General features: G+C 36.4%; 1 protein-coding gene across 1 annotated transcript in view; it reads right to left on the reverse strand.

Moving 5' to 3' along the window:
- Positions 1-2402: 2402 nt before the first annotated feature.
- Positions 2403-27128, reverse strand: part of LOC309587959 (venom phosphodiesterase 1-like) — a gene marked incomplete at its 5' end in the record, with an annotated part of 44661 nt that continues 19935 nt past the window's right edge. The window contains 16 exons of the mRNA XM_082306608.1: positions 2403-3536; positions 5073-5229; positions 6911-7043; positions 8379-8456; positions 8968-9100; positions 13678-13832; positions 14580-14631; positions 14742-14911; positions 15687-15774; positions 17426-17492; positions 19334-19461; positions 22378-22409; positions 23816-23944; positions 24108-24216; positions 25569-25641; positions 26526-26591. Coding sequence (XP_082162734.1) covers positions 3363-3536; positions 5073-5229; positions 6911-7043; positions 8379-8456; positions 8968-9100; positions 13678-13832; positions 14580-14631; positions 14742-14911; positions 15687-15774; positions 17426-17492; positions 19334-19461; positions 22378-22409; positions 23816-23944; positions 24108-24216; positions 25569-25641; positions 26526-26591 — 1744 coding nt within the window. The 3' untranslated portion in view covers positions 2403-3362. The remainder of the gene's footprint in view (positions 3537-5072; positions 5230-6910; positions 7044-8378; positions 8457-8967; positions 9101-13677; positions 13833-14579; positions 14632-14741; positions 14912-15686; positions 15775-17425; positions 17493-19333; positions 19462-22377; positions 22410-23815; positions 23945-24107; positions 24217-25568; positions 25642-26525; positions 26592-27128) is intronic.

Genomic DNA, 27128 nt, shown 5'->3' on the forward strand with positions numbered 1-27128 from the left:
CAGCCAGGACAACCGCTTGAGAGTCTTGAAACGTAAGTGGCTGAAACATTCCAGGTCAATGTTATTTGAATAAAATATTTTTTTCTAGATTCTCAGAATGACTGTGCTGTAGTTTGTAGCTTTGGTAGCACATGAATTCTGTTTGAAGCAGCTGTTCATTTCCATCTCCATGCAAATTGCAGGTCACTTTTTTTCAAAAAGGAAAAGATCCGTACAAATGTCTTAGGGAACTGCATAAGTTTCAGGCTATACCTCTACTGGTAATGCAACCATATGTACACAGTATTGAGTGTTTTCTTAACAAACTGGCAAGATTTTTTTAATTTTTATTTCTACAGATGGATAAGTCATTACATTTATTTTCAAATTTAAACAAAAATGCCTGTGCAAGCCTATGAACCCGTTAAAAAAATTATATAAGGTCACCAAAGCCCAAACACTAATGAACTTCTCTTGCATAAATCCCCAGGGTTTGAGAGCTGCACTTTCTCCCATATGCAGCTTTAATTATGTGATACAAGGGGGTACGCAGAGCCAAATCTCTCCCCTAATCAGCATTCTGTCATCAGCTTCACTACTAGTTCTCCCACTCTCCCATGCAGGCACTGGCTTGTGTAACTAGGGAAGTGAAAGCAAGAAAACTTAGCCCACAGTTTTCCACCAAATCAGTCAGAAATACAGCTGTGTTCTAAAGCAGTCAATGACTGGGCTGCGTGGTTGAACTTAGTAGTGATGGGGGAAAGAAAACTTCCCATGGTTGTTCCTGTAAGTAACAAAAAGTGCAACAGGTTTAAGGAGGCCTGTGAAACCACAAGATCAACTAACAGATGGACCTTACAGCCTCTGGGGAGAAGGAGAGGGAAGAGAACGCTGCCAGAAGCAGTTCGTAGCAGAGTTTTTGTCAGCGGGTGCGGCAGAAGCTGTATGATACTGCACAGAGAATTGGCACTGAAAAAGCTGGAGACTCTGCAACATGAAGAGAGTACCCAGGCATCAGTGCCAGGGGAAGAATACAGGGCTGAAAGAACCAAGCCCTTTACTCACACAAAATTTTCAGCTCGTTATTCCTATACGATCTCCATACTTTTATCTGTAAATGACCAACTACACTTTTGAACGCTAGATACTATGACAGCTGAATGAACAGCAGGGGAAACAAACATGACTATAGCAAAACCACTTCCATATTTGCTTTCTTGGAGTAACTGCAACTTCAGAGTCCATTACCACAAAAGTTTGTGTAAAACCCAAATATGTGATCAAGATCCTCTTGTGTTAGATGCTATGCGAATACTGAACGAGAAATACAGTTTTTGTCAGCCTGATAGGATCTTTATGCAGAAGGGGCCAACTTTTATCAGCAGGGTGGGGTGCTTTTGGGGGGGAGGCTAGACATTTTGATAAAGACAAATATTGAAGAATCTTGTGAAGGAGGACAGCGAATTCATTTTCCTGCTGTTTAAGTTGTGCATGACAGCATGGATGAAATTAATTTTCAGAAGTCTGGGCAAACCGCAAAGACATTATTTCATTATGCAGGTACTGAGGGATATACATAACTCAAACATGAGTGTAACTGTTCACAAAGGCATATCTACACCAGAAATTTGCTTTCATAATTGAACTAGAATATTGGCCTGAAGCTTGTATTGCTGCCATGGTTGGTGATACAGGGGTTAATTCAAATTTAAATATATCAAGTCACAACAACAGCATATCAGTCAAGCTAATTCTACTTTAAATTGCTAATGTAGACATACTAAATATTATACTCTTAAGAAACTGTCTGTTTCTTCTTATCTCTGAAATTAATTTTATGATTCTAGACTAGTTAATTTACATGCCTACATTAGTATGTGTTATGTAGATTCATTGACTAGAATTAGGGTATGATTTACTATGCAGTGAAAAATCAGGTGTATTCTTAATTGAGACAGTAAACGGTCTCAGAAGTCTCTGATTTAGATGGACAGACTTAGATGCCACAGTGTTGCAGGGTCAAATACAGTTCCATGTTCAAGGAGATGGCGTAGTGGTGTAACCAAAGATACAAATCTTGACATTCAGCTTGGTCCCACATCTTGAGGCAAGATAAATATTGCTAAGCTACATTTGGAGCGTATTTGCATACACTGATCATCTAAGACGTGGGGAAAAAAATGTCCTGTAGCGGTGTTGGGGTTCTTTGTAAAGGCTTTTAAAGCTTCCTTTTTTAAACAGACGTATCTCCTTCAGTCCACAATTAGTCACAGATTGAATCATTCTTTGACATGTTTCTTTAAAACTCCCCCACTGTGCCTATAAATCAGACAAATGGTCAATTGTCTGCTGTTATTCATACCTGCGCTTAGCAGCATTTTCAGTGGAGAAAACCAGCTCAACACTCAATTAACACTTGACATTTCTTTAATAGCAGAATCTGGGAATTTCCACTGCCTTGCCCCACTTACTTGCCCTCAGTAGTAATTTGTGTACAGCACAGTGTGAGTTAGAGAGTCTCTGTGTATAAAGTCACTATGGAAAGGAACGCTGACTATTTTTCGGATGTCACCACTAATTTTGTGCACTAATCTCAGGTTTAACTATTTAAAAATAGACACAAACATTTAGGTATTGCCAGGCATTTGGAAATAAGTGCAAATACAGGTAAATATCCAGACAAAATTCTTCTTCCTAGAGTGTTTCTTTTACCTCTTCATGTTCAGAATGCTTTAAGATTTCTGAAGGGTACAGAATACAGCTCATTTACTATAACTTCACTTCACTTGTTACTAGCATAATGAATTAACCCAAGTGGAAAACACAGGGGATGATCATAGAAGACACTTCCACTATATACAAACTTTTTGCGAGTCTGAATATGTTTTTTAAATACATAGCAGTTTCCATCTGAATTAACTAGGTGAAAAAGAGAAATTCAGAACATTTCAAGACATATTAGCATTAGATAACTGTAACCTCTCTGATAAACACAAGGGAAAAAACTCACACACTCCTCTCAAACTGTTTCACTTTCCAACTCCATTAGAGAAATATTTTCTATACAGTTTACAATTCTGGGGTCTCTCTACTATGAAACATGTTCCTTTTGCCAGTTTTTTTCAAACCACTACTAATAAAATATTCTCTATTTTGAAAGCCTGGATCAGCAATGATGATTTAATTTACTTTAGGTAATTTTTATTCAGTTGGCACAAAACACTTGACCAAAGAACATGAATTTGAAAAAAGAAATTAGCTCCTCTAAGTGTGTTTTCTTATAGAAGAGCTGTAGTCATGTTTACTACATACTTTAGCAAGGAAAAAAGTTAAATCACTTAAATTTGCTTTCTTCCAAGCATTGACACTTTTTTAACAGCTATTCAGTTAATTTCAGCCTCAAATATTGGCAAAAATGTCTTTAGCTGTAAGATCTCGGAGACAGGTTCCTTTCTTTCCTGGTAAAAGTCAAGCCCAGTTAGCAGCTCCACATCCCGAACACGTGCAGAATGAGCCTGAACTCTTTCTTCAACCCATTCGGAAACTGTCTTATTTTCCTGCCAAAACAAACAAGAACAATGTTCAAACACATAAAAGGCACTCTGTTGTTTGGTGGTGGTGTTAGACAAAAACCAGTGTTTGGACTGGTTTGACAGACTAAAGGCCTCCAGTTGGTGAAACTTCTTTCAGGTTTTCCTAGACATCTTTACAGCCTTGCATTTACAGATAAAATGGATGTCCCCTTTCCCCACTGCCCCACCTCCAAAGTAACACAGAAGCAAATTATGCTGAAATGACAAGTGTGACTTTTAACTACAAAGTACAGTTGAGTCACACAAGTAAGGACAGTTTTAGTTACAGTATAAATTAGCTGCAACGCTCAGGCTAGCCAAACAGGCACCTGACAACCTGAATGAAGTTCTTACAGCAGCTCAGTCTTGATTGTTGTACAGCAATAATAATTGCTAGATAGACAGGGAAAACAATGGAAATATAAGCACTAATCAATCAAAAATGTTATTGTTCAATTCTTTTACTACAAAGTTTTTTTTGCAAACAGATAGTAATTTGCTTTTCCGTTAACAATATCTGCTTCTGACACAAATGGTTCAATAAATTTACATCACTGCAAGACACAATGAATATAAAGTGCAACGATATTTGGGGTTTGTTGCTAAACTTTAGAAATAACAGGTGTTAATTTCTAAAGTATAAAGACTAATTCATTCAAATTATTTATTTTGTATATTTAGTCAACTCTCAACTACCAACAAGATCACTGGGCAGTTGTGGATTATCCACACGACAAATGAGGAGACACCCAAGTTGTTTCTAACAGCGCAAGCTTGCACCTGTCCAGAGTTATGAGTTCAAAGTTATAAATAAATTAAATAACCACAATTGTATTGCTTTGAGGGCCAGTTCAAGTCTGTGCAGCTATACTTGTGTGTGGGAAGACTCTGTGATACACACACTGAGCTAAGGAACCTTCTGCATCCCAGAGTTTATGGAATAGGCACTCAGCTGGCTCAACAATACATATTACACTCAGCTAATTTATTTTGTTTGCTACACAATATGGGATTTACACTGTTAGTGGTAAGCATAGATTTTATTTAATTCAAGTATGAATTTCTACTGCAGAACCATCCATCTAAATGCCTACGGTTTAATTTTGATAAAGGTGGAACAAAGGATTGAAGGAATTCTTCTAGCTGCACTGAAAGGAGTAACACTCAAAGTCCTCTGATACCTCTGGAGTAAGTTTATCCTGCAGCCTTCCATAAAGCTATGTCACCCTGTTGGCTGTGCTGCTGTTCTCAGCCCTTCTCAGGTGACAGCATTTCCATGTCCTCTTATCAAATCCTCCTTTCTTCTTTTTCCTTGCTTCCTATCAGCTCGTTAGTTTCCAGCTACCTCTCCTGGAGCTTCTTGCTCTCCTAGTCATTGCTTTAGCTCTCAACTCGCTCTCAACTCATGGGGAATAAATTAATTAAACACTTAGACTTCTAAAGATTCTCCAGATGACTGGATCCCACTGGGAATCAGTTCACAAAGCTCATTGGCACACAGGAGCATAGAACTATACTTACAGCACAGCTTTCAGTGTTGTCAGGTCGATGAGGAATGATAAAAGACAAAGCATCCAAGGAGCCTGAACAGTTCAGCGGAGTATAGGACTTGTTCTTGCAGCTAGTCAGAATCACAAAGTAATGGGTTGGGACAGGGATTTCTGTATTGTTTACATGCCTACAAAACAAACATTAATTAAGGGATTTATCTAGATATCAAGTATTAAAACCACTGATGCCATTAGTAATTTATAGAACTTAACACTGATCTTCCACTACTATATGACTTTTATCTATTTTATAATTGAAATAAACACCTGATGGGATAGGCAGCCTCACTATCTGTTTCATGAACAGGCAAAGACGTATGGAATAGTCTTTTTGCAACAAGCAGTCCCACTGAAACCAATAGGATTGCTTACATGGTCAACACGCTATTTTGCCAAAGCCAGAGATCTCTACATCTGGAAAAGGCAGGATAGAGCATCGTATTTGCCCTTCATTACAGTAAGAATTTCAACCACATGAAACCGAATTGAAGAAGAGTGATGAGAAAATTATCTTCTGGTTCCTTGCCAGCAAGAAATGCTAGAATGATGACCTGTGCCTATGCGCTATAGAAACCAGTTTAGGATACCTGATCCAAAGTGTCTTTGCCTCCCTTTTCTGGCTATTCCGTTAACATGGTCACTTTTGTGTATAAACTTATGAGGAGCTGAATGCTTCCCAAATTTGCTGTACATCTGCAGTATTCAACAAAACACCATCACTGAAATCATTATACTGCTTCGTATGACTGACTAACCATGCTGAATACAACATGCTTATTCCAAACTGTGGACAACATTATGTGGTCAACTGGGTATTACAGCATTCTGCTTGGAAGGAAGTTCTAGTCTCTCCTCCCTTCCACCCTCCTACTTCATGGCAGAGCTGATTTTCCCATTCTCAAACCACTTTTGACAGATGTGGTATTAAGTCTAGCCTTGAATAAAACATCTCCAGCAACAGAGTCAGCTGTGCAGATTTCCCAGCACTTTTCTACTACCTAAGTGTTCTTACTGTCACAAGGCATTTTCCCTATATTTGGAACAATCTAAGTTGTTTGTTCTTATTCTGTTTTTTCTTCCTTGTGTCCTCATTCACTAACATAAATAGTTGGTCTTTATCTTTTATATTTCTCATTTATAGAATTTTTTTAATGTAAGTATTCTCTTATTCCTGTTTCTACACACAGATGAATTTTTAAATATATTTTGTTATGCTACCAGAGCTCACTAAAATGTACCTAGAACTTGTCAGACCTTCAAGTGACCTGTGTAAGCCATAGCTATGCAAAGGTACTACTCAAGAACATTACATTTTACGTTCCCAGTTACATAATTCAGTGAAGGCAAATGCAGAAATCTGATCTTTGATAAAACACATCAGTTTGAGACAACAGGCAGAATCAACACACAGGTGAGTAAGCACAACATGAAAGTGAGAAAATTAAGCTTAAGCACATCTGCATATTTAGATGTCATATATTCTCCCAGTATTTCTGTTGCAGAGGCCCAAAAATCTAGGCATAAGCTTGGGAAACAAGTTACTGGTCCATATCTGTGTATGTGTACATAGATACACATGTAACTGCAAAGCTTTTTTTCTCTTTACTGGAACTTCAACTTCTACAGTACTGTATCTGTTTGCAAGAGTATTTGCTGTTGTATGAGCTAACAGTGGATGTAGTATTATAATGGGAATACTCCATTCTCTGTAATACTTGTTTCTTGTTCTTTTTGAATAGAAGTTTTTTTGTGTGGAAATATAGTGGAAAATAATCTGGAGTTTGACTTCTAGATTTTCCATGTACTTACTGCTTAATTTCATCAAGGGTATCAAAATGGCCATCATAATTGTAATCAAATACGGGTCCACTGATAACATTTACTCCATTCCTTTCTCTAGCATACTCCTGAAGAAGCACATTATGGAAATAGTCCCATATGTCTGTAATTAAAAGAAAATATAAGCATATTTAACATAAATTTGAAGTTATTTCACCACTAAAGAAAAAGAACATATTTCCTTTTTTGCTGTAGATGAATAATAAAAAGTTCCAAACTAAACTGCCTGTAAAATCAACTCTTTGTTACACAAAATTTGGATTTCATCAGAAGGGACATACACTTACTGACCATTGAAAGAGGCATGGTAAGCGCTATTATAGCTCTGCAAGGCCCATTGCACTACTGGAGATAATGCATTTGATCTGAAGCTGCAGCTACAATTCTAGAGCTGAGAGGTCATTCATTGCTGGCCTGTCTGCTAGCACCTGCAACTGTGCCAATTAGTAGGAACTGAGATAATGGCTTTGTGAGAGGAATATTTACCGCCTGAGAGTTAGTCTAGCTCTACAGAACTCATGTCACATATCATTAGATAATTTGGCTTATTTCACAGATGTTATTTGAGAAAATACAATTTGTAGGATATAAGCTAGTGAGACTATTCAAATATTTACAGCTATCATGGCAAAAAAAACCCAGATGGGTTTGGGGGGTTGAGGGCATTCCCTATTGTTTTTCCTCTTGCTTATGGTCTAGAGTAGCTTCTTGTAAGTTTAAATCTCTTGTAGAGTTTTCCTTGGAAAATTGGATTTTTCATAATGTCTTTGATTTACTTGGAAAATTGAAGCCTCTTAGGTTTTCTGTATCTCTGTTTTTTTATATGACACGAGTGAATGAATAAATGATGTCTGAATGCATTAGAAAGGTAGTTACAACATTGCTTTTCCTCCAGCTTTTTCCTTATGCAATTTCTCTTTCTATCCTTTGTCTAAGAAAATGAGCCTAGGCCTAAGAGTAAAACAGGATGATATGAAGTTGTAGAAAATTTCCTATCGGTGATTATGAATAAATGTGAGTCTGGCTGGATTGAAAGAGTTAATGTGGCTTACTGCACTTGTATAATAGAAACATCTGCCTGAAATAAATATTCCAAGATTAATATTGTCTGGTTTGAGTTTCTGCTTGATGAAACAGGCACTGTATCAGGGAATTGTTTACAAACTTCGTCCTGTCTTCTCTTGAGACCTTGCAAAAGGAAAGAAAAAGTGCCATTTTCATTCACCTGGAGCATTTCCTCAAGGGGGTATTTTCATGAGAGTTTCATAGCCAGCATTTCATGTTAGGACAGGACACAGGAGACAAAGAGAAAATTCAAAAGTGAACAGGTACACCTAAGCAGGGGCTTAATGTTTTTAAGTCCTTGTCATAACTTTATCAAATCCAGAACCATAATTACAGAAAATCAATTGAAATTAATGAAAACTTGGCAAGCTACCTGTGAAAGCTCTATACATGGGAACAATATTGCTGGTCAGTAAGGCATCATACTGTTCAAGAGCAGATGAACTGTAGTCTGTGTAAAAGAACAAAGTATAAATTAATTAAATCCTATACAAAGAAGAATTCAATCCATATGTCACTATAAATTGCAGGCACATGTAATTCAATTACATTTTACATTTGAGCATGAGTGTATGATCCTACTGCAAACATATCTCCAAATTTGTTTGTACAATCTGTTCAATAAAGTAATTATAAAATTTGACAATAGGAAATGAATATTCATACAGAGAAAGAGGGACAGCTCTTCACTCCAACCCTTTACATCTTTCAGAACAGTTTTCATCACATTCAAGTTGTTCCATTTTTTAAAGAAAAACTTAAATGTTCTAAACTGAAAATATTCAGATACAAGTAGCAGTTGCCCTGCTTTTGGTCAGTCTACAAATACTGGAAACCTTTTTCTGCCCAACATGCTGATCCAAAGAAGTTTGTTTTGGTGTTTGAGTATATGTTTAAACATAAACCCACATCCAGCTGATTAAGACTTTCTAAGCTCTAGCTATAAAAAGAACCACGCTCACTGGGAGGATAGAGGAAACTGTGGGTAAAGGTCTGCCCTTCTGGGTAGTTGGAACAATTTTGGCTCCGAGCAACAGGGATTCTAACATCAGCCCGCAGACAGTCTGAAACAGTGGGAGGAAGAGATGTGTTTTCCTGTGAAAAGGGGAAAAAAAAAAAAAAGTATTACACCCACGGCTGCGGCTAACCCAATGCTTTGTATGGTTTTAACTTTCTAGAACAGACTTCATTGAATCTTCTCCTATTTTCATAGTGAATCAGGTCAATGCAAGTAATGGACACTGATGTTTTCTGCCTAGTGTTTTTCCTCTACTTCTGTTTTTAGGCAATTCAGGGAAATCCTTATGCAGCATGTAAAATTGTAGTAGCAAAATAAGGTTATATTTTAGGCAAAAACAGGTGACAAGTTTGGCTCATTCGTCACTTTTACGTATTTCTGGAAACACAAACTTGATGTCACATCCTCCTGGAAAGCAGCTAGTATACAAAGATGACACCAGCACTTCATCTTAGCATCTGAGAATCCTATCTCCATAATAAGTGTCTGTGCTGCTGAAGAGTTAAAGCTAAATAAATTCGTAGTAAATTCAGTACATTTTACTGGCTAGCTTCACTAACTTCACTGACATATGTTAACAGGCACACTAGCTAAGATCTAGCCAAAAGTGATTCTGATGAGTATAATTGTTTCTATAACCTTTACTTTTTTTTTTATAACCTTTTCTATAACGTATCGTAATTCTATCTTAATTTTACGATAGCATTAACTAAAACATCAGAATATGCTTTTCTGTGTTTAACTGCATTTTCTTTTTCATACTCACTTACATGTAATTTATTTTCATTTTGGGAGGAATGGAACATATTTATTTGTTTTATGCCTTTATAAATGGTAGTTAAACATCTAAATTCATTTTCACTACATTGTTTATTTTGATTGGTTAAAACTAAGCAGAAATAAAGAACTGGAATGTTCTTCTTGTGCCTCTTTGTAATCCTTGATTTAATTTCCTTACTTACTTCTATGGGAATTCCTGTAGATGCCCATATTAGGGCAGGTTGTATATTAATGGAAAATATATATACCACATGGAATGAAATACAAAAGACAAAAGACTGCCTTTGCCACCTGAGCAGATAAGGTGTCATTGTCAAGCAAACGTAAATCCCGATACAAAACTGACATCCAATTCATTTGAGCAATTTGCCTTTCTAGTGTCCAAATCAATAAGGCAGGGTTAATGGATCAGGGTCACTGAAGAAACCAGTATTTTAAACTTAATAACTGAGCTGTAATATTCAACAGTAGCTTCAACTTCTTTATGGTCTCTGATGGGAAACTTGAATCAAAGTAACAAAGGTATGAGTAAACATGCCAAGGACTGTCCTGAGGAAAACTTCATTCTTCTCACTAAATACAGTGGTCACACCTAATGTTATCCAAATACAGCAGGGAATCTATTTTTGACCTATATCATGAATCTGGGTTATTAATAGCAGTCACATTTTCTCCAACTTGAAGCAACGAGGACACCACTCAACTCTCTTCTCGTTGTTTCACATTTCTTGAAGCTAACTATATGAGCTATGAGCTCTAATCCAAGTGCCAAGGCAGGAGGATGGTGTTTTGGAGCTGTCTGTCCATCACATATGTAATACATCATATCACCTGTATTTTCACAAACACTCCCATACATTTAGGAGATGAAGGCTGCTCCTGGCTATTTCCATTGGACATCACAGGAGAAAATTCTCCAACTTCGTAATGAACCTACAAACTCTCAAAATACTGAAAAAGCAACCACTCAGGAATATTTCAGCTTGTTTTTTCAAGGATCTACAAGTCAGCAAGTAAACAGTATCAAAAGCTGTTGAGAGATCATAGAATCATAGAATTATTAAGGTTGGAAAAGACCCTTAAGATCATCGAGTCCAACCATGAGAATGGCTATGTCTATGTCACCTTTTAGTATGATGAGATCAAAAGTTAATGCAACCTCAGATTGCAAGCCGTATTGCTAATGCTCTGTGAACTAATACACTCACTCTACTACAGCCTCTTTTCATTTTTTTCCCTTGAAATACAGGAATAAGCTATTTTTAAACAGGTCATCTATCAATAAGAATAGAGCGATTCTCCAAGAAGCTGTTGAAAGTGCTCATTTATTAAGAAATGAGATCTTGACAGTGATAGCTACCACCTCAAAACTTCAGAATCAGAAAAAAACATTAATTACCAATTCAACAGCTTTAGCCCTTTGGCTCCTTATCCTTCAGATCAAAGAACCATCATGTCTTCTGAAGAAAACAGTTACAACTGAAAAATGGCTTTGCCTATCACATCGTGCATTACCTTTTCTGATGCAGGTTATTGTCTTTTGACGAGCTAGTAATTAACGTCAAGAAGCATAAGTTATTTGCATTACATGACAGACTTTAAGTATCTGCTGTGGTCTGTCATGTCAACTTCAGCCACCTCCAGGAATCTTTTTTCAGCAGTCAAGAAGAAAAAACACTAAACCACAAAAAAACCCCTCCCATAATCCCCACTGCACTGAGCTTTAGTTCCAAAATCCCAGTGATTTATACAAGACTCACTGCTGTTTTCATCCCACTGCAGGATTGATTAGATTGTTATACAATTGAATATATTTTTATACTAAACTTCAGTGATTCTACCTAGCAAAGCTATTTAAATTCCACAGGTGTCTGCAGGGAGGTGGAGCGACTATCTTTTTGCAAGAAAATCTGCCTTCCTCCCTGGCAGATGAGTATAAAAACTCAGGAAAATAAATGTCCTTCAATCTTAAATTTTCCTTTGACTGAGAATACTAAATGACCAAAATTCTATCTGACATCATTTTTTTGAGATCTGTAACTATGTATTATTCATAATATCCCTGATTCTGATATCACATGCAAGTGCATTAATACTGTGTGGGCTTGATCAGCCAGCCCAGTTTCAAAACTTCCAAATCACACAAAACCAGCAAAACTCCAGCCTGCATCATCTATTTTACTGTTTAAGACCTCCTTTATAGCAATCTAATGTCAAGAAATGCCCCACCTTACAAATTGTGTAAATCACTGCACAGGCTTTATCCACAACATAAATAACCTAGGATGCAACAAAAATTCTGTAGAAATTGCAATTTTCTGTCATTCCCAAGTATGTAGCCAAAGCTTACAGTCAAAGGCTATCCCTCTGTCCTTCCACTGCTGTTAGAATTTATAAAGCTTTTTTCTCTTGATTAATACATGTTGTAATAAAAACCCATGATGTCAGCTTACTGTGTAAGGTAAGTCAGTGAGTGAGCTCTTACACTTATAACCTTTCACTGTTGTGTCTCTGAGAGTATCACAGAAGAAATCTATTCTTTCCTATTCTTTCTATAGAAAACATACATCATTGAGTATTAGAGTATTAGAGTCTGCTGTGAACTATACCATCCAATACTTCAGTCTCAGTCATTCGCTGCTTCCCACAATGTTGCATAAACCACTACAAGAAACTCCCACGAATATATATTTCTGTTGATTGAGATGTTATATTGGGCAAGAACTTTCTTTATGCAATTCTTTTCCAACTGAGAATTTGGTTTTCAACAAAGGAAAATGTCTGAAAAGTTATTTGCTTTTTTGAGCTTTTTGCTGCTGGTGCTGAAATACTAAAGAGACCTCAGCTCTGGTGGAAATTTTTAATCTTTCCAAAGCAAAATCAGAAAAAAACCTGCTCACAATTAACTGATTTTCATTAGGGTATCGTGCTTTCATGGTAAGCTATAAAAGCAGATCTTCAAATATGATGAAGTAAAAACAATCTTTGTTGAAATGGACATTTGTTTCACTAGACTTCAAGCCTTCTTAGGGTTGGATTTGTTATCCTTCACCTAGATTGTGAAAAACCAGTAGAAAGTATGGAGTAACACTTTCTGAAATACTAACATTCTAGCAGCATATATTTGATTAAAATAATTTCCCCATATTTGTACTGATAAAATAAGAAATCATGTAGCCATCAATAACAGTTCTCTTCAGACAGAAAAATCAGTGTAAAAGTTATTTCCTCAGGGCAGCTTAGAAAAAGGGTCAGATTATAGGGGGAATTAAGCCCATGAATGTCCACTAGTTTACTGACCCTGAAAACTCAAACAATTTATTCCAGAGCCACACACCTTTGAACTCTCAGAGATTTCATGTAGCTATAATTACATTTTTCAGAAATTATATAACGCAATAGAGAGCAAATAAACAGAACATACAGAAATACGCATTAGTACAAACTGTCTTTCAGAGTTGTACAAAGGTTTGTTAATAGGAATAGGAAAAAGATAATGATATTCATAGGAAAGCTTAAAAGCTTCTGATTTTGGAAATCACAGTCTGCTTTTCCTCAGGAATTGACAGGCAAGTTGGAGCACTGTCTTGACAGCTTATCCTTTTTACAGAACAGGCTTAATGGAAGCAGCTTACCAGCAGCTCTATTCTTCTGTATCTTTTGTGTCCCTAACAGATGTCCATTCCCACTTTTTTAAACAGTATTTTAAGATAGTTGAAATTTAAAAGATATCAAAGACACTTTTGCAGACATAAGGGTCTTAGTCACATGATATCCATCAATCCTTAACCAGGATTCCTGATGAATGAACCACATTTTCAATCTGTTATATTACATATTTAAGAAAGAAAACTACGGATATTTGATAACCTACAGGCTTATTCACAGTGTATGCAGTCCACAGTGGCATCCAGATATCATAGCTGTATCCACTCACATACTGATGATGGGAAAGGAGGCAGTAGACATTTTTCTTCTGAAGAACTTTGGGTCTCCCATATGGCAAATGATATGAGTTTGCCTTCTTTACTAGAATTTAAACAATAATTATTGATTCATTCTTCTATAACATTTTGGATGGCACAAAGGTTTAAGAGAGCAGAGAAAAACTGTAAATTAAAACATTAATAAATACAAATAAAACCAACAGTAAATATGGACATGTGTTTCTTTAAGCTCTTAGCTTATGAGTGGAAAAAAAACGTAGGAAATAGTTTTCATGTTATGTTTAATGTACAAAAGTCAATGTAATATATCAGACTTGCAAATTCTTGTTTCTTTGCAATTTCATACCAATATAAATCTTTTGAACTTACCTTGCCAGTGGAGTGAAATTTACATCTTATTTGGCTAGGAAGCACTACAATGCTTCCTAACATTTCCAGAAACCCCATAAAAAAGCACACAGAAATATCTATGGGAATTTTTGATTAGAGAAAGGCAAAGTTATGGTTACAAGGTTGGGAACAAGAGTTATGGCATATAGCCTGGAAGTGCTCAGGCTTTCTCCAAAGACCACTGAAACCTGTATGGTTTTTTCCAAGATTGTAATGGGGTTCAGATCCGATTCCTATGCATAAATGTTGCTATAACAGTATCGATTAGCATTTTTTAAAGAAATGCAAAGAAAAAAAGTTATGCTTCTGACTTGGCTTTCCTACTTCAATTTAAATGGTAATTAACATTGCAAAAATTCCCACTGAAACCAATAATACAAAATCTAAACCGGGCACAAGTTTAAAAATATTGCTGTCCTTTTCATTTCTTGCTACTTACTTTCTTCTGTGGTGAGATTTAACCTCTCATTTAGTTCTGAAACATTTGTTTCCTGTAAAATATAAGAGAATCATTCAGAATGAATCCATAGTTTAGAAAAAACAATGAAAAGAGAACACAGGTGACAAAGATGATTAAAATATCCCAGAAGCCCCTACTTACATTCATGCATGTGCATCCCAGGTTATCTATGGGAGTCAGACTGAAAACTGGACATGAAGAAGGAGATGAGTCTTCTTTTGCATGTGAAGGATTGTAAAAAGGTTTTTTTAAGAGGTGATTCAAGCTGCCATGTGTTCCATTGTTTGGTGCTGGTGTAATATGCAGCAAATCTGTTGAAACATTTGAAATTAGTAAACATATTTTAAGACTAAAATGACATTTTTAAAAGTCATTACCTTTCCAATTCTATGCATTTCCTATGCATTCATTCTAAATATAGAAGTAGCTTATTCCATTTTCTAAACTATTACGGTAACTACTACCATCAACTTGCAATTTTCTAGGTATGAAGGTTCATTGCTATCTTCCACTGCATCAAGATTTGGTAATTGTGTATTTGAGTACTGTTGATACAGTTTTATACATTGCCATAAGATTCATAAGATTAGATGATTTAATGCAAAGTACAAATGTGATTGCAAATGTATCACATTGTGAAGCACACTAGCATACTGCATTTTTGTGTGATGCCTTAATCCATATTTTCTGAGGTACATACTTCCTAATTGCTCACTGCCAGGACTTGCAATAGTCCATCTTAAGTTATGAGCAAGAGCAGTAACTCTCTACAAGATTCTTATCCCACAATTATTCCACAGGCATCATTTCAACAGCAAGCCCACGTGGCAGGAGCACTTCTCTCCGATTCTTTAGTGGAATACTTCTGCAATCAGAAACAACCTTCAAAGCAGAACAATTTTTGGCGGTTAATCTTTTAGCACTGTACAAAAGGCAAAAGAGCATGCCTTCAGTGTTTTGTGTGAAAAACCTAACTTCTGAATGAATTCACTCAATTTTTAGTTACTCTTCTTTCAGCTCTTACAACACTGGTATTTGGAAAAACTGTTGGTTTATCATCTGAAGTACTGGATTGTTTCTACTCACCACACATAAGGTTGTAAACCTCGATGTTTTCAAAAGCATCCACTTCTGTTTTCTCTTTAAAGCTTGGGCCATATGCTAGGAATATAGCCTAGATTGTAATAAAACAAAAGTTTTTATCTAAAGGAATCCAAATTCAAAAACAATTCAGTTGCTGGAATTCAGCACAATTCAGACACTGGAACAAAATACAGTCTTTTCACAGTCATAAAAGTTGAATGTATTGTTCTGGTAAAGAAGGCAAATTTTTCTCATTGCATATACTTGAGGAAAAATGCAAAACATAAATTCATTTCTCAGGATACTTTAAACTATATAATTAATCTGGCGGGGGTACTCTTTAATATTTTTCTTTAATATTTTGATGCATACTTACGAAAATTATTGTTTGCTAAGTTTCAAATTCACACCTTTTTATGTTTTCATTGCAACAGCCAGCAACAATGCCATTTCAACAAATGCAGAGGTATGACACTCACAGATCCAATCTAAAGGCTAATATTGAGCCAGAAATATAAGCAGGGGGGTGGGTGGATGGGGTGTTTGCTTGTTTGTTTTAATACATGTTGCATTCTCAAAAGTCTTTGGGTCACTTAAGAGCCTATAGCCTTGGCTAAAGCAAGGAGCAGGGAACTGGGGAGACCCATCCCAAGCTCAGCAGAGACCTGTATCAGTACCACCAATGGTACAATGTAGTACTGGGCGGACCTTGCTGGGGTCTGCAAGCATTGTAGCAGAATACTGATACTACTTGCAGTCTCACATTTGTTTCTACTACTTTATAAGCCTCCTGAGCTGCCTGCCATAAGATACAGCAAATATGACTAAACAGGACAATGATCTGTTCTAAAATAATATTATTATGTTCCCATAATAGAAAAGGAATTTTAAATTTATTTTAAAAAGACAACATTAAGACATTTTGGTCCTTTACAAACAAAAAAGTTTTCCTCAGTCATTGTGCCGCCAGCATAAGGTTGTCTATGCTTAAGGTTTCCATGTTAACCAGAATTTACCTTTTCTTTCCATACAAACATTCAGCACCATTCTGATCAGTATATTGACCTATGGTTTTAATATAGTTGTGAAGATCTGGAAGAATCTGATTCTTAGGCACAGAATATGGGACTGGTAGTAGTGTGTTTGACCTTACTTCAAGGTTCATATCACAGAAAACACATGAAAAAATAAAAGCTCAAGACCTCGAAATATTTTCACTGTAACCAGAAGTGAAAATGGGATGAAACTGCAATACGGGCTATATTAACATACAGGTCATACTAATGACTTTTTTGCTCTGATGATATGATTAACTCTTGTAAGATAAGCAGAGACAATGAGATTTAATTTATTTGAGCACACAGGCTTTCAGATGCTCAACTGAATTCCCAGTGCCTACGGAGATTTTTCAGTCATTGCTTCAGTAGAAGAATGAAAGAATTCAGTGTCCCTTAGCTAAATATGGTATGCTTGGTTTACTGCAGTCTATCTGGCTCCCTGGAGTTCAGGTGAGCCCAGACAAGTTTTACTACAGGATCCCAAGGAAGCAAGCCTCATACACATTGATGAAAGGCAATACGAAAATGTGGACCCAGTATGTGTTCACAGTTTACTTATCTGGGTGACATGAAAGAAAAAGCACACTGCAAAAACTACCATATACTCTATATTGTAGCGGTTCACCTAGAACATCATGATTTTCTGTATAAGAAGGTGGAAGACTTGAATAGAAATCATCTTACCTCCATACTTTTAAATTCGTTGTTATAGCCATGGTTACCCCTATCACAATATGTGTAACTTCTGTCCCTAAGGAGAAATCATCATATAGTGTAAATAAAAATGGCACAAATAGAACCAGTTAATAACAGTCATCCTGAATCACTGGACTCTGGATCATGTCTTAAGAACTGACTCTGGCATAATATTATAGTACTTTTTTGCTCATCCAGTGTTCGCTTTTATGGAGATCTCTTTCTCCTGTAACAGAGATTGCTATGGACAGAAATAAATTATCCTAGGTAGCTGAGTGTACAGTGAATCAAAGTTTTGAAAAATAAATTGAGAAATAGGTATTTTTGAACTGAGGCCTTCACCTAGCTACAAGTTTCAGAACAAGTGTAATCTGCTTAGGCAGAATTCTTCAGTTATATTCTGTGGTATCTGCGTTTTAATAGAAAACTTATAACAGGAGAACTCTGCTGTTAGCCTCTGTGGAATGATATAAATAAGACTGCAAAGGATTTTGCCTTACAAGACAGTGCATTTTCATCATGGATTTTAAAGGGTGAAGGAGAGATGTGGATGTGTGTGGGGGGGTTATAGAATTAATAACATGTCAGAATAGTCTGACTTATAATGACTAACACTTGTTTTAATTTACCCGTTGCTGAGATACATGGAAAGATGAAGAGATAGTCATCCCATACTGATCCAATGAACATTTGTCAAGCACATGTATCCTGTTTTCAGAGGCACAAGAACATTTGAGCACAGTTAAAAAAGGGTGAATATGAGATTTTTCAGTGGACATTTCTTTTTACATGTCCATTTTTGCAGCAAAGCAAACAATCAAGTCATGCACTGATCAGGCATTTTCTACTATTTGAGTAGTCTTGAAATCCCAAGTCATCTCATGCTTCTCCTACTGCAACACTGTAGCTCAGTAAATACAGTATTGCTACTAACACCACAGGCTTTGTATTGAGTTTTCAAAGCCTCAGGACTAAGGCTTGTCTGAACTGCTCTTGACTTGCTCAGAGCTATTTTTTTATTGTTTAGCTCTTACAGCAATTTTTTTTAATGACAAGGTGGTTATGTCTAATTTGTTATCTTATCAGCTTATCTTTGCATGGCAAAGACATAGTTTTTGTATAGACAGCAGTAACAATTAGTTATTCTGTGTAGAATGGAGACCCCAAGGCTAGAAACAACTCACCAATGGTCAATTAAAGAAATGCAGATCTGGAACTGAGCAAAACCAGACTTAGAGGTAGGAAAGAGAATAAAGAACAAATATCTAACACATGTAGAATGCACCATATCTAGTGAACTGAGATGTAATGTTAACTTGCAGGCCAGTGAAGAATGCGCAAGCTGTAGCGTTAGCATACGTACAGGAAGGACCCCATTCAGATCACAGAGTGAGGAAGAAGAAACATCAACATCATATTCCTCCTGATGAAGGACTCATAATGCTGATTGCTGGCTGTATCCACACATGCACCAGACTGAAGCCATCAACCTTAGGACCCAGAAGGGCAGTGGAGGGGTGACCTTAACGCCAGGAAAAGGGCTAGGTACTAGAAAGGCTTTGTATAACAATTTTAACTGCATTATTTTTGAGACTTTTTCTGTGCAGTACTATTCATTTCTTTATTTTCTTTTTTCTTCCCTTTTTTTTCCATAAAAATTTCTTATGGAGTAACGATGATTCTTGTATTAGACTGTTAAGATTTGAATCATACTAATAATACATTCTTGGCTTTATGTATAAGGCGTGTTTCCTTTTTTCACATAGTAAGATTTTAAATGTAACAAACATGGAAATGTAACAAGTCTAAAGCAAAACAGGAAATGAGGCATCTGTGAAGGAAATTAAAAGGATGAGAATGGGATGAAAAAGATAAGTGTCATACAAATTATGTTACCTCACAGCCAGCCACTGCCGATCCACCAAAAGATGAACTTTATCAATACGAATGTTGTTAGCATAGTGGAATCGTTTTGGCAAGTCAGGCGTCAGATAAGGCTTGAAGTGCTGAGGGGATCTTTTGCACTGTGCAAGAGAAAAGAGACCAGTCATGAGTTGTGCTCAATATCAGAAATAAACCCATCATTCAAAATTATCACAAACATCTTAGTGACAGGAATGTAAGCACAAAGTGCATTATTCACAGATAGCTTCTCAGATAACCTGCAGATCTCATTTTTGGCCCAAGAGGCAGTGGAAGAAAAAGTGGCTTTTTTTGGAACTGTTTGAAAATATACTGCTGTAATATGTATAGCAAGTTCACAAATACTATGGTAAAAGTACTCCTAAGGCTGAAAGACATTTAGTAGTAATGTTTAGTCTATATGTCTGTACTAATGTCACTGGCATCTAGTATGTAAGATTACACTCTACAAGAGAAAGTTTATTTCTGCCATCTTCTGTTACTTTATCATTCAATAAATAAGAAAGAAAACCAAGTATACATAATGTAGCACAATCTAGGGTTTTAGTTGCAAGACTGAACATGTACTCTCATGCCATGTAAATGTCCAGCGGTCAGCTGTTAGCTAAAGGCCTTAGCTTTTACATCCACATTTAATGTGTTAATATAACTGTTGTGTTAGCAGGCATGCCATGGATGAGTTTGGCATTGAGAGCCTAATGACAACTATATGACATACTGCAAAGATTTAACTACATATGGCCATCAGGAGCATTCCAGCTGGCTGCAAGCATCATCGCAATGTTTCAGAAGTGTTGTTCCTGATCCGGAATCCAGCACTGGGACAACACAGAAGGTCTAAAATGCTGAGGGAAGAGCTGCTAAGAAGCTGGGTAAGCCAGAGAAGTGGACCTGTTCTACCACACAGGCAGTACAAACTATAGCATGCTTGTAGTCTGATCTGACATCTTCACTTCTAAGTACTAGAATTGTATACTCTGCACAGAATGACATTAACATGTGAAATGAGAGTAAATGTGCCTGGACAGTCACGAAAGAAGCATAATGGAATCTAGGAACATGAAAAATAAAGATTCAATGGGTTTGCTAGCCCAGGAAAGGAGGTCGTTCTACAAAGGATAGTCTAATTAAAGGGAAAAATAGAGGAAATCAACCTATAGTATGACTTTACGTCTATTGATTAGCAATTGACATACAACATACAACTCCCTTCTCTGCCCAAAACCCTCATTCTAAGAAGTTGAAAGGAACAAAATACACAAACTTTAACTGTTTATGAATAGAAAAGGAAAGAGGAAGTGTCCTAATACCAGGCTATTCCTGTAAGGCAGACATGTCACATCTCTGTAACTATTAGCAGTTGCAGTTTCAACTGGGGTTGAGAACATGCAAATCATGCTATTCCCCTCACACTAACGGTCTTTGATATGACAGGCTCCACATCATACAATGGGGTAGGGTAGCACTGAAGAAGCTCCTTCTGCTATTCTCAACCATTGATATCCTACTCCTGCATCTGCTTTGGATGCTGGGGAATAAAGGACGTGTTCTTTGGTATTCAGAATCAAGAAAAAATTGAACAGGAACATTCACTGCCCTTTGGACTTTAGTGGCAGGCAAAAGCTACATGTAATATTGCACTACTGAGTTGTTCAACAGGTTAAAGGAAGACCTCTAGTGGTGATTTATCAGAAATATACCCAGCTGAAACAGCCCAGAATTTTTCCAAGCTGAGAGCATTTATTCTAGAAGTATCAGAACATCTGTCTACTGCTTGGACCAGGACTAGTCACAGAACAGAAAACAAACTGTCAATGATGGAAAGAAGGGAAAATTATGACAATACATAGAGAGAAAGCAGTTTAAATGTTTAACTCACTGTAAATTATAAATGCAAAGAAATACAAAAAGACAACTTTCCTACAAGCATTTTAGTTTGTCCACCACATTCATCCCACATGTATTAATGCATATCTTGAACACTAAAAAGAAAAAAGCAGAGAATTATCTATCTAAAAAGGTATAAGGAAAAACATACACTGTCATATCTTACCACCTTTCAGTAAAAGAAATAGGCTTGGTCCTCCTTTGTTTTGCACTCTGTTCTGCACTTCTTTGTTTGCACCCTTCAGAGCTCAGTTGTCACAGAGTGTACCCACAAGGAGCAATGGTCTACATGGGAGACACAGGCAACCTTGGACCTGCCCTGAAGTGCTACATCCACACAGTATGGCAGAGATCCAAGCAGAACTATCCGTATGAGGCCCAGTGGTAGTGCAGCAAACCTAAAAGCACTGCAAGTACTTAAGTGATATGTCATAAAAGATCCTAAAAGAGCCATACTGCCAAAGGTCCATCTTGCCTACTACTCTACTTCCAATCAGATCTCCAGAATTTCCAGAATCAGTTACTTAGAGAAAGTGCATAAGAACAAGTCAAGTATGGAATGAACCTTCTTTCTTGTACCTGCTCAGTTTCCTCCAGTCTTCAGGGATTTCTTAAGTCAGAGGTTGCTTGTGGATCATGTTTAATAGCCCTTACAGGCCTGTCCTCCATTAATTTGTCTAAAATCCTCCCTTCTTATTTATATTTCCAGCCTCTACAACATCCTGTGGCAATGTGTTCTACAATGTCATTATCTGTTGTGTGGAAAAGTTGCTTTACCCTAGCCTGGGTGCAGCACTTGTGGTCCAGAGCTACAGATGCCTATTATCTAAGGCATCTCTGTGTTGTATTCTGTTCTATAATGAAGATATACCCTACTTTCTCCACACACAGTCAGCCACTTCTCTTACAAAGTAAAGTACAGAAAACTCTTTTGCTCTGAACAGAAATTCCCCACGGCAAACCTTTGTGCACCATGTTTGAACAACGTCCAGAACTGCCTCCTGTGGTACACTGGAGTCAGTACACTATTTAAACTGGCACTGTAGTCTCAGTTTTTCACAAACTGTGCTTTTTGATCAGATTCCTATTAAGAGGAACTATGAAGAAAAAATATGAAAACATTTACTCACCGTGAGGTTTTTAACAATTCCTTCTGAGTCAACTGTTAAAAAGAAAAGATGAATTAACATACATTCAAACAGCTGAAGGTCCAAAGCCTCATGAGAAAAATTTCAACATGCTTTTTGCCTGTAAAATTGAATTTCTTTATTAGCCTGTGAAGATTATGGTAACCATAACCTTCCACGGGTAGGAATGTTATATTTCCAAGGGTAACTGCCTCTAAGTGTGGTAGTCTGTGGAAGTACCTAGCACTTTGGTTACATCAAGACAGACTAGAGAAAACTGCCATGGTGATGACTTTCTACACCTAAAGCTGACACATCATCAGAACCAAAATTTCTTCTCCCACCTAACCTCTGTTTGAAGTATAACCTTTTTTACATTGAACTGGACCTGGAGCATTTGTCTTGTATTCCACTTCCAGCAGCAGTCACAGAGAAAAATCCAGTCTGTTTTAGTACTTTCACCTTCCACATTTTCAAAGAGTGACTTTAACCTTTTGACATTAGCTTTCTAAAAAACAAACCTGAGCACTTTACAGATAGAAAATTCCTTCAGAAAAAGTAAGACCATTAGAGGAAATGAGTCAACAATTATATTAAGACTAAGACACATACAAAACATCATTATTCTCTCCTCTGCTTATTACTTTGCTCCTGTCTGACTTCAACTGTCTCCTACTTAAACCAAACAAAGTCTGCTTTATGTTGTATAAATATTATGCCTACCAATATAAATACAATTAGAAAAGATAAATAAAAAGTACAATGGGATCCCAGCTCTTAAATAAGATCTGCGAGAGTTATGCCTTTTAGAACACTTTATGAATTCTGTAAACTCACTAAATAGAGAACTTCCATGGTTTTACCTCTCTCCATTCTTTTCCCTGAAATAGAAAGTTTTGAGATGGTATTTTTTTTAGTCTGGTAGCATGGTATCTATTCTGAGTCAGAGTCAACTCACATGGTTTCAATCTTGTGTTCTTTTGTGATACTAGCTAAAGGGCTCAACCAAGGCTTAGATCCCACTGTGCTAAGATTCAGATTCCGTAACTTTGTACACACAGTTAGAAATAGTCACTGCTTCAAAAAGACTGAGTCTGCCAATATTGCACAAGAAATCTGTGAAGAGCAATGCACTTACGAAAGACCTGAAGTTCCAGTCCAAAACAATAAACCTATCTTTACTTCACCTTTCCACATGCCAAGAAAATGCAAATCAGAGTCTGCAACAAGCTTTTCTGACCTTCAATTTCATCTAAAGTAGTTGTTGCCAAAAAGAACAAACAAACAACTTCCATGGATGTTTAAGCCAGGTTAAGTGAAACAGAAAGCTATTCACTCTGCTGATTACTACTGATTATCCATTTTCCCTATTTATTTACTTGTTTGTTTGTTTATTTCCTGTTACATTGATTGTACAATCCCAGGATCGGTCCACACTTACAGGTAAAATAGTCCTTTGGAACATTTCTTGCTCGAATGCGAGCTGCAGGCCCGGCATATATGTAGAAATCAATCTTTTGGAAGTAATTAGTCATATATTCTAACTGTTTGCAATAGGTCATCTCCATCCCTAAAGGACAATGTAGAAACAGTTATTTTTTTATATATAGTATATGGCAAGGAAGATAAAGTGAATTATAAAATAGATTAAAAATAGTTAGCACACATATTACACAGAGGAAGAAAATGATGATCAGTAAAATTTAGATTGAAAAAAGAACTATATACATTACCGTGATCAGCTAAAACAATGAGGTTTACACATTTGTGCAGGTTTCTTTGTTTCAGTCCATCCATTAGCATCCCCAGTGCTTGATCTGCTAGCTGTAAGGCTTTGATTACCTGTGAGATAAACCAGTTTCATTACAATTTTTCTTTCTGATTTCAAGTTCTCACTGAAATGTAATAAAGTCCAAAAAAAGTGAGCTTTTCTGTCAGTTTTCAGGTTCTTAATATTGCTGCTTCTTTCTTTTTTTTAGATGTGCAGAATTCCACTACTCTACCACAGAATATGCAACTTAAGAAAAGACTTGCAATTAATTTTTTTCTATTACTTAGAAAAATTGAGCTTTAGAATGTGTTTATTGAAAGAAAATAAATTAACACATTCAGATCAAATCTGTTCCTCACTCCCAAATTTATATAAAATATCAGATTTATAGCATTAAATACAATTTTTGTTGTCGTATGAACATGTCATTGTATTAACAATAAGCAGCATTTCAAAAATATTTACACACACGTATTATCTATAACACCAATGTAGCATCCAAGAAGGCATGGTGCCCTTCTTTCATATATACAGTCCCTTTAAACTTCCTACAGAAAACCACTGACCACCATTGACGTAACATAGAAGAAATCCAGCACAACCTACCCTGCAGCCATTCACAGAGGACGGCTCTTCCCTAGCTGGTGCAGCTGACTTATAGTCTTCCTACAGTAAGGACGATACCTGACTGAGTCTGAGGACTCCACGTCTGAGCACTTGCACCCTTCTTGTTCCCCTAACTCTGCTGCACTCTCTTGAATGTGTTCTGTGCATGGACAACATACGCATATACAATTGCCCATACAGTAATGGGATTTTAAGCCCTTTAGGTACAAAGAGAAATGCAGTTCCCTTTCCAATTAGGGAGCCTAAAACCATCCTACAAAGATCAGTTTTTCTGTCCTTGTCCACTACAACAAGGCCTTTTGCTGAAGACCATTTTCAAATATATTAAATAAGACCATTCCAGGAAGGAGCTGATATGATAAGTCCTAAACTCCTTAAAGACTGAACTTTTTGCCTGCATGCAAGTAAAAATGTAATATTTTGGGGTTACAAATTAATAAACAATGAAGTACAGTGTTAGCAATAAATAAAAGACAGTTCTGAGGACTTGCCAGGCCACATACTTCCAAATATCACTTGGCAATCAAATTAAAGTTCAGTCTAAATACAACCATTAATATTATTTCTGAAATTATTTTCTGCCAGTCTTTTTGGTTTACAGCTCTTTTGATTCACACACAGTCTTGGAATCATAACAATGGGCCCAACCACAAGCAAGAGTTATAATAAAAACTTATAAAATAGTCATGGTAATTTTTGATCTACTATCCTTTCCAAGTTTATATGTTGGTTAAGTTCATAGTACAGCACCATTTTTAGTGTGATTTAGTCCAAGAAAAACATAAAAACTACTTACACCACCACTAACTGGTCCAAATGAATGTCCAGAAGAATCTGGTTCTTCAATATATAAAGTGTAGAAATCAGGCCTTGAGTTAGAAACAAGTAAGAATGGAATATTATGAGAATTTGGATACAGCATTTCTAAAGAACACTTTCATTAAAAAAAAATATTAAATGAAAGTTAAAAAGGAATTATAAATAACTTCTTTAAACCTTAGTAGAAGTCCGTACAGCAAATATAATCATTCAACTTCCTCTGAGTTTTGTAATTAATAATATGGACTATCTGAAGTTACAATTTCAGAAACAGTATCCAGTGTCTTTAATTGGTATCCAGAAATCACTCTGAAAGACTGCAAGATCTCAGACGGCAGAGCAAGCTGTTCCTTTTTGAGATCTAAGTGGAACTACACCTAAAGGATCTCTGCCTGATTAAGTAATGAGGCTCTAGAGAGCATCTCCTAACTGGAAATATATTAGGAATTTATTAACAAATTATCATATAAAAGATTTCACTTGTTTACATGTTACAAAGTTGAGCACCACAATCAGTACTGACATCTACTTTTCATCCTGAATTACTGCCTGCAATTACTTTCAGATATTTAACCTTTCTTGTGTAATATCTTTCATATAAAATCTTTTATCCATACACTTAGACTAGAAACTGAATGTTCCATGTTTCCTCTAGGCCATGCACCAAGAAAAAAGACACAACAATAAAAGCAAAGTTATACAACAGTACATCCCATTCAGATATATGTGTGCTTTTTCATCTTTTGTATCTACAATCTTATCCTGAAAATGATTAGCTATACTTATAGAACAGGCTTACGTTCAGAAAATTATCATTTGAGATGGTGAGGAAGATTCCATGTTTCACAAACACCAACAGAAATTTCAATTGCTAAGCATTAAAACCTTTCTAAGCTCTAGTCTCACAAACCAGCTAGATATTACTAAGTGTTACCTCTCAGATTTGGTATAATCAAGCCATTTCAATATTCCTGAAATTCTCTGTTCATATGTAACCGAACTGGAAAAAAAAAAAAAAAAGATAGATGATATGATGTTAACAAGGCTTTTCTGATAAGCTCTTCTAATTCCAAGATACAGAGAAAGCGTCCACCCTCTAGTCATATAGTAAAGTCATGGATTTGGATTTCAAGAATGATGCATCTTAACAAGGTACCAGCAATCAGTTTTATTATCATTTTTGATTGAATGTAACTCACTATTAATGGTAAATTAGACAGATCCTGGTTTTGCAGACACAAACATGTGATGTTGATGGGAGTACTCATTTATTTGTAATTAAATACATGCAAAAAAGAAATTTCAAGTTCAGGACATAAACCTGAAGTACAAGTCAGAATAATTTTTATTCTTTCCGGCATGTATAAACTTTGGACTTTCATATTTTAAAAGCAAGTAATGTCCCCAGCAAAATCTTTGTGAGGTCTTGCTTTGTTTCCTATGAAGGAATTCACCTATTAATAGCTTTGCTTTCCCTCAAAGTCATGCACAAGCTTTCTGTTAGTTACCTACAGCACTCGGGTGTTTTCTGAGTACC

The sequence above is a fragment of the Platalea leucorodia genome (genome assembly GCF_965183815.1).
Source record: "Platalea leucorodia genome assembly, chromosome: 3".
Lineage (NCBI taxonomy): Eukaryota > Metazoa > Chordata > Aves > Pelecaniformes > Threskiornithidae > Platalea > Platalea leucorodia.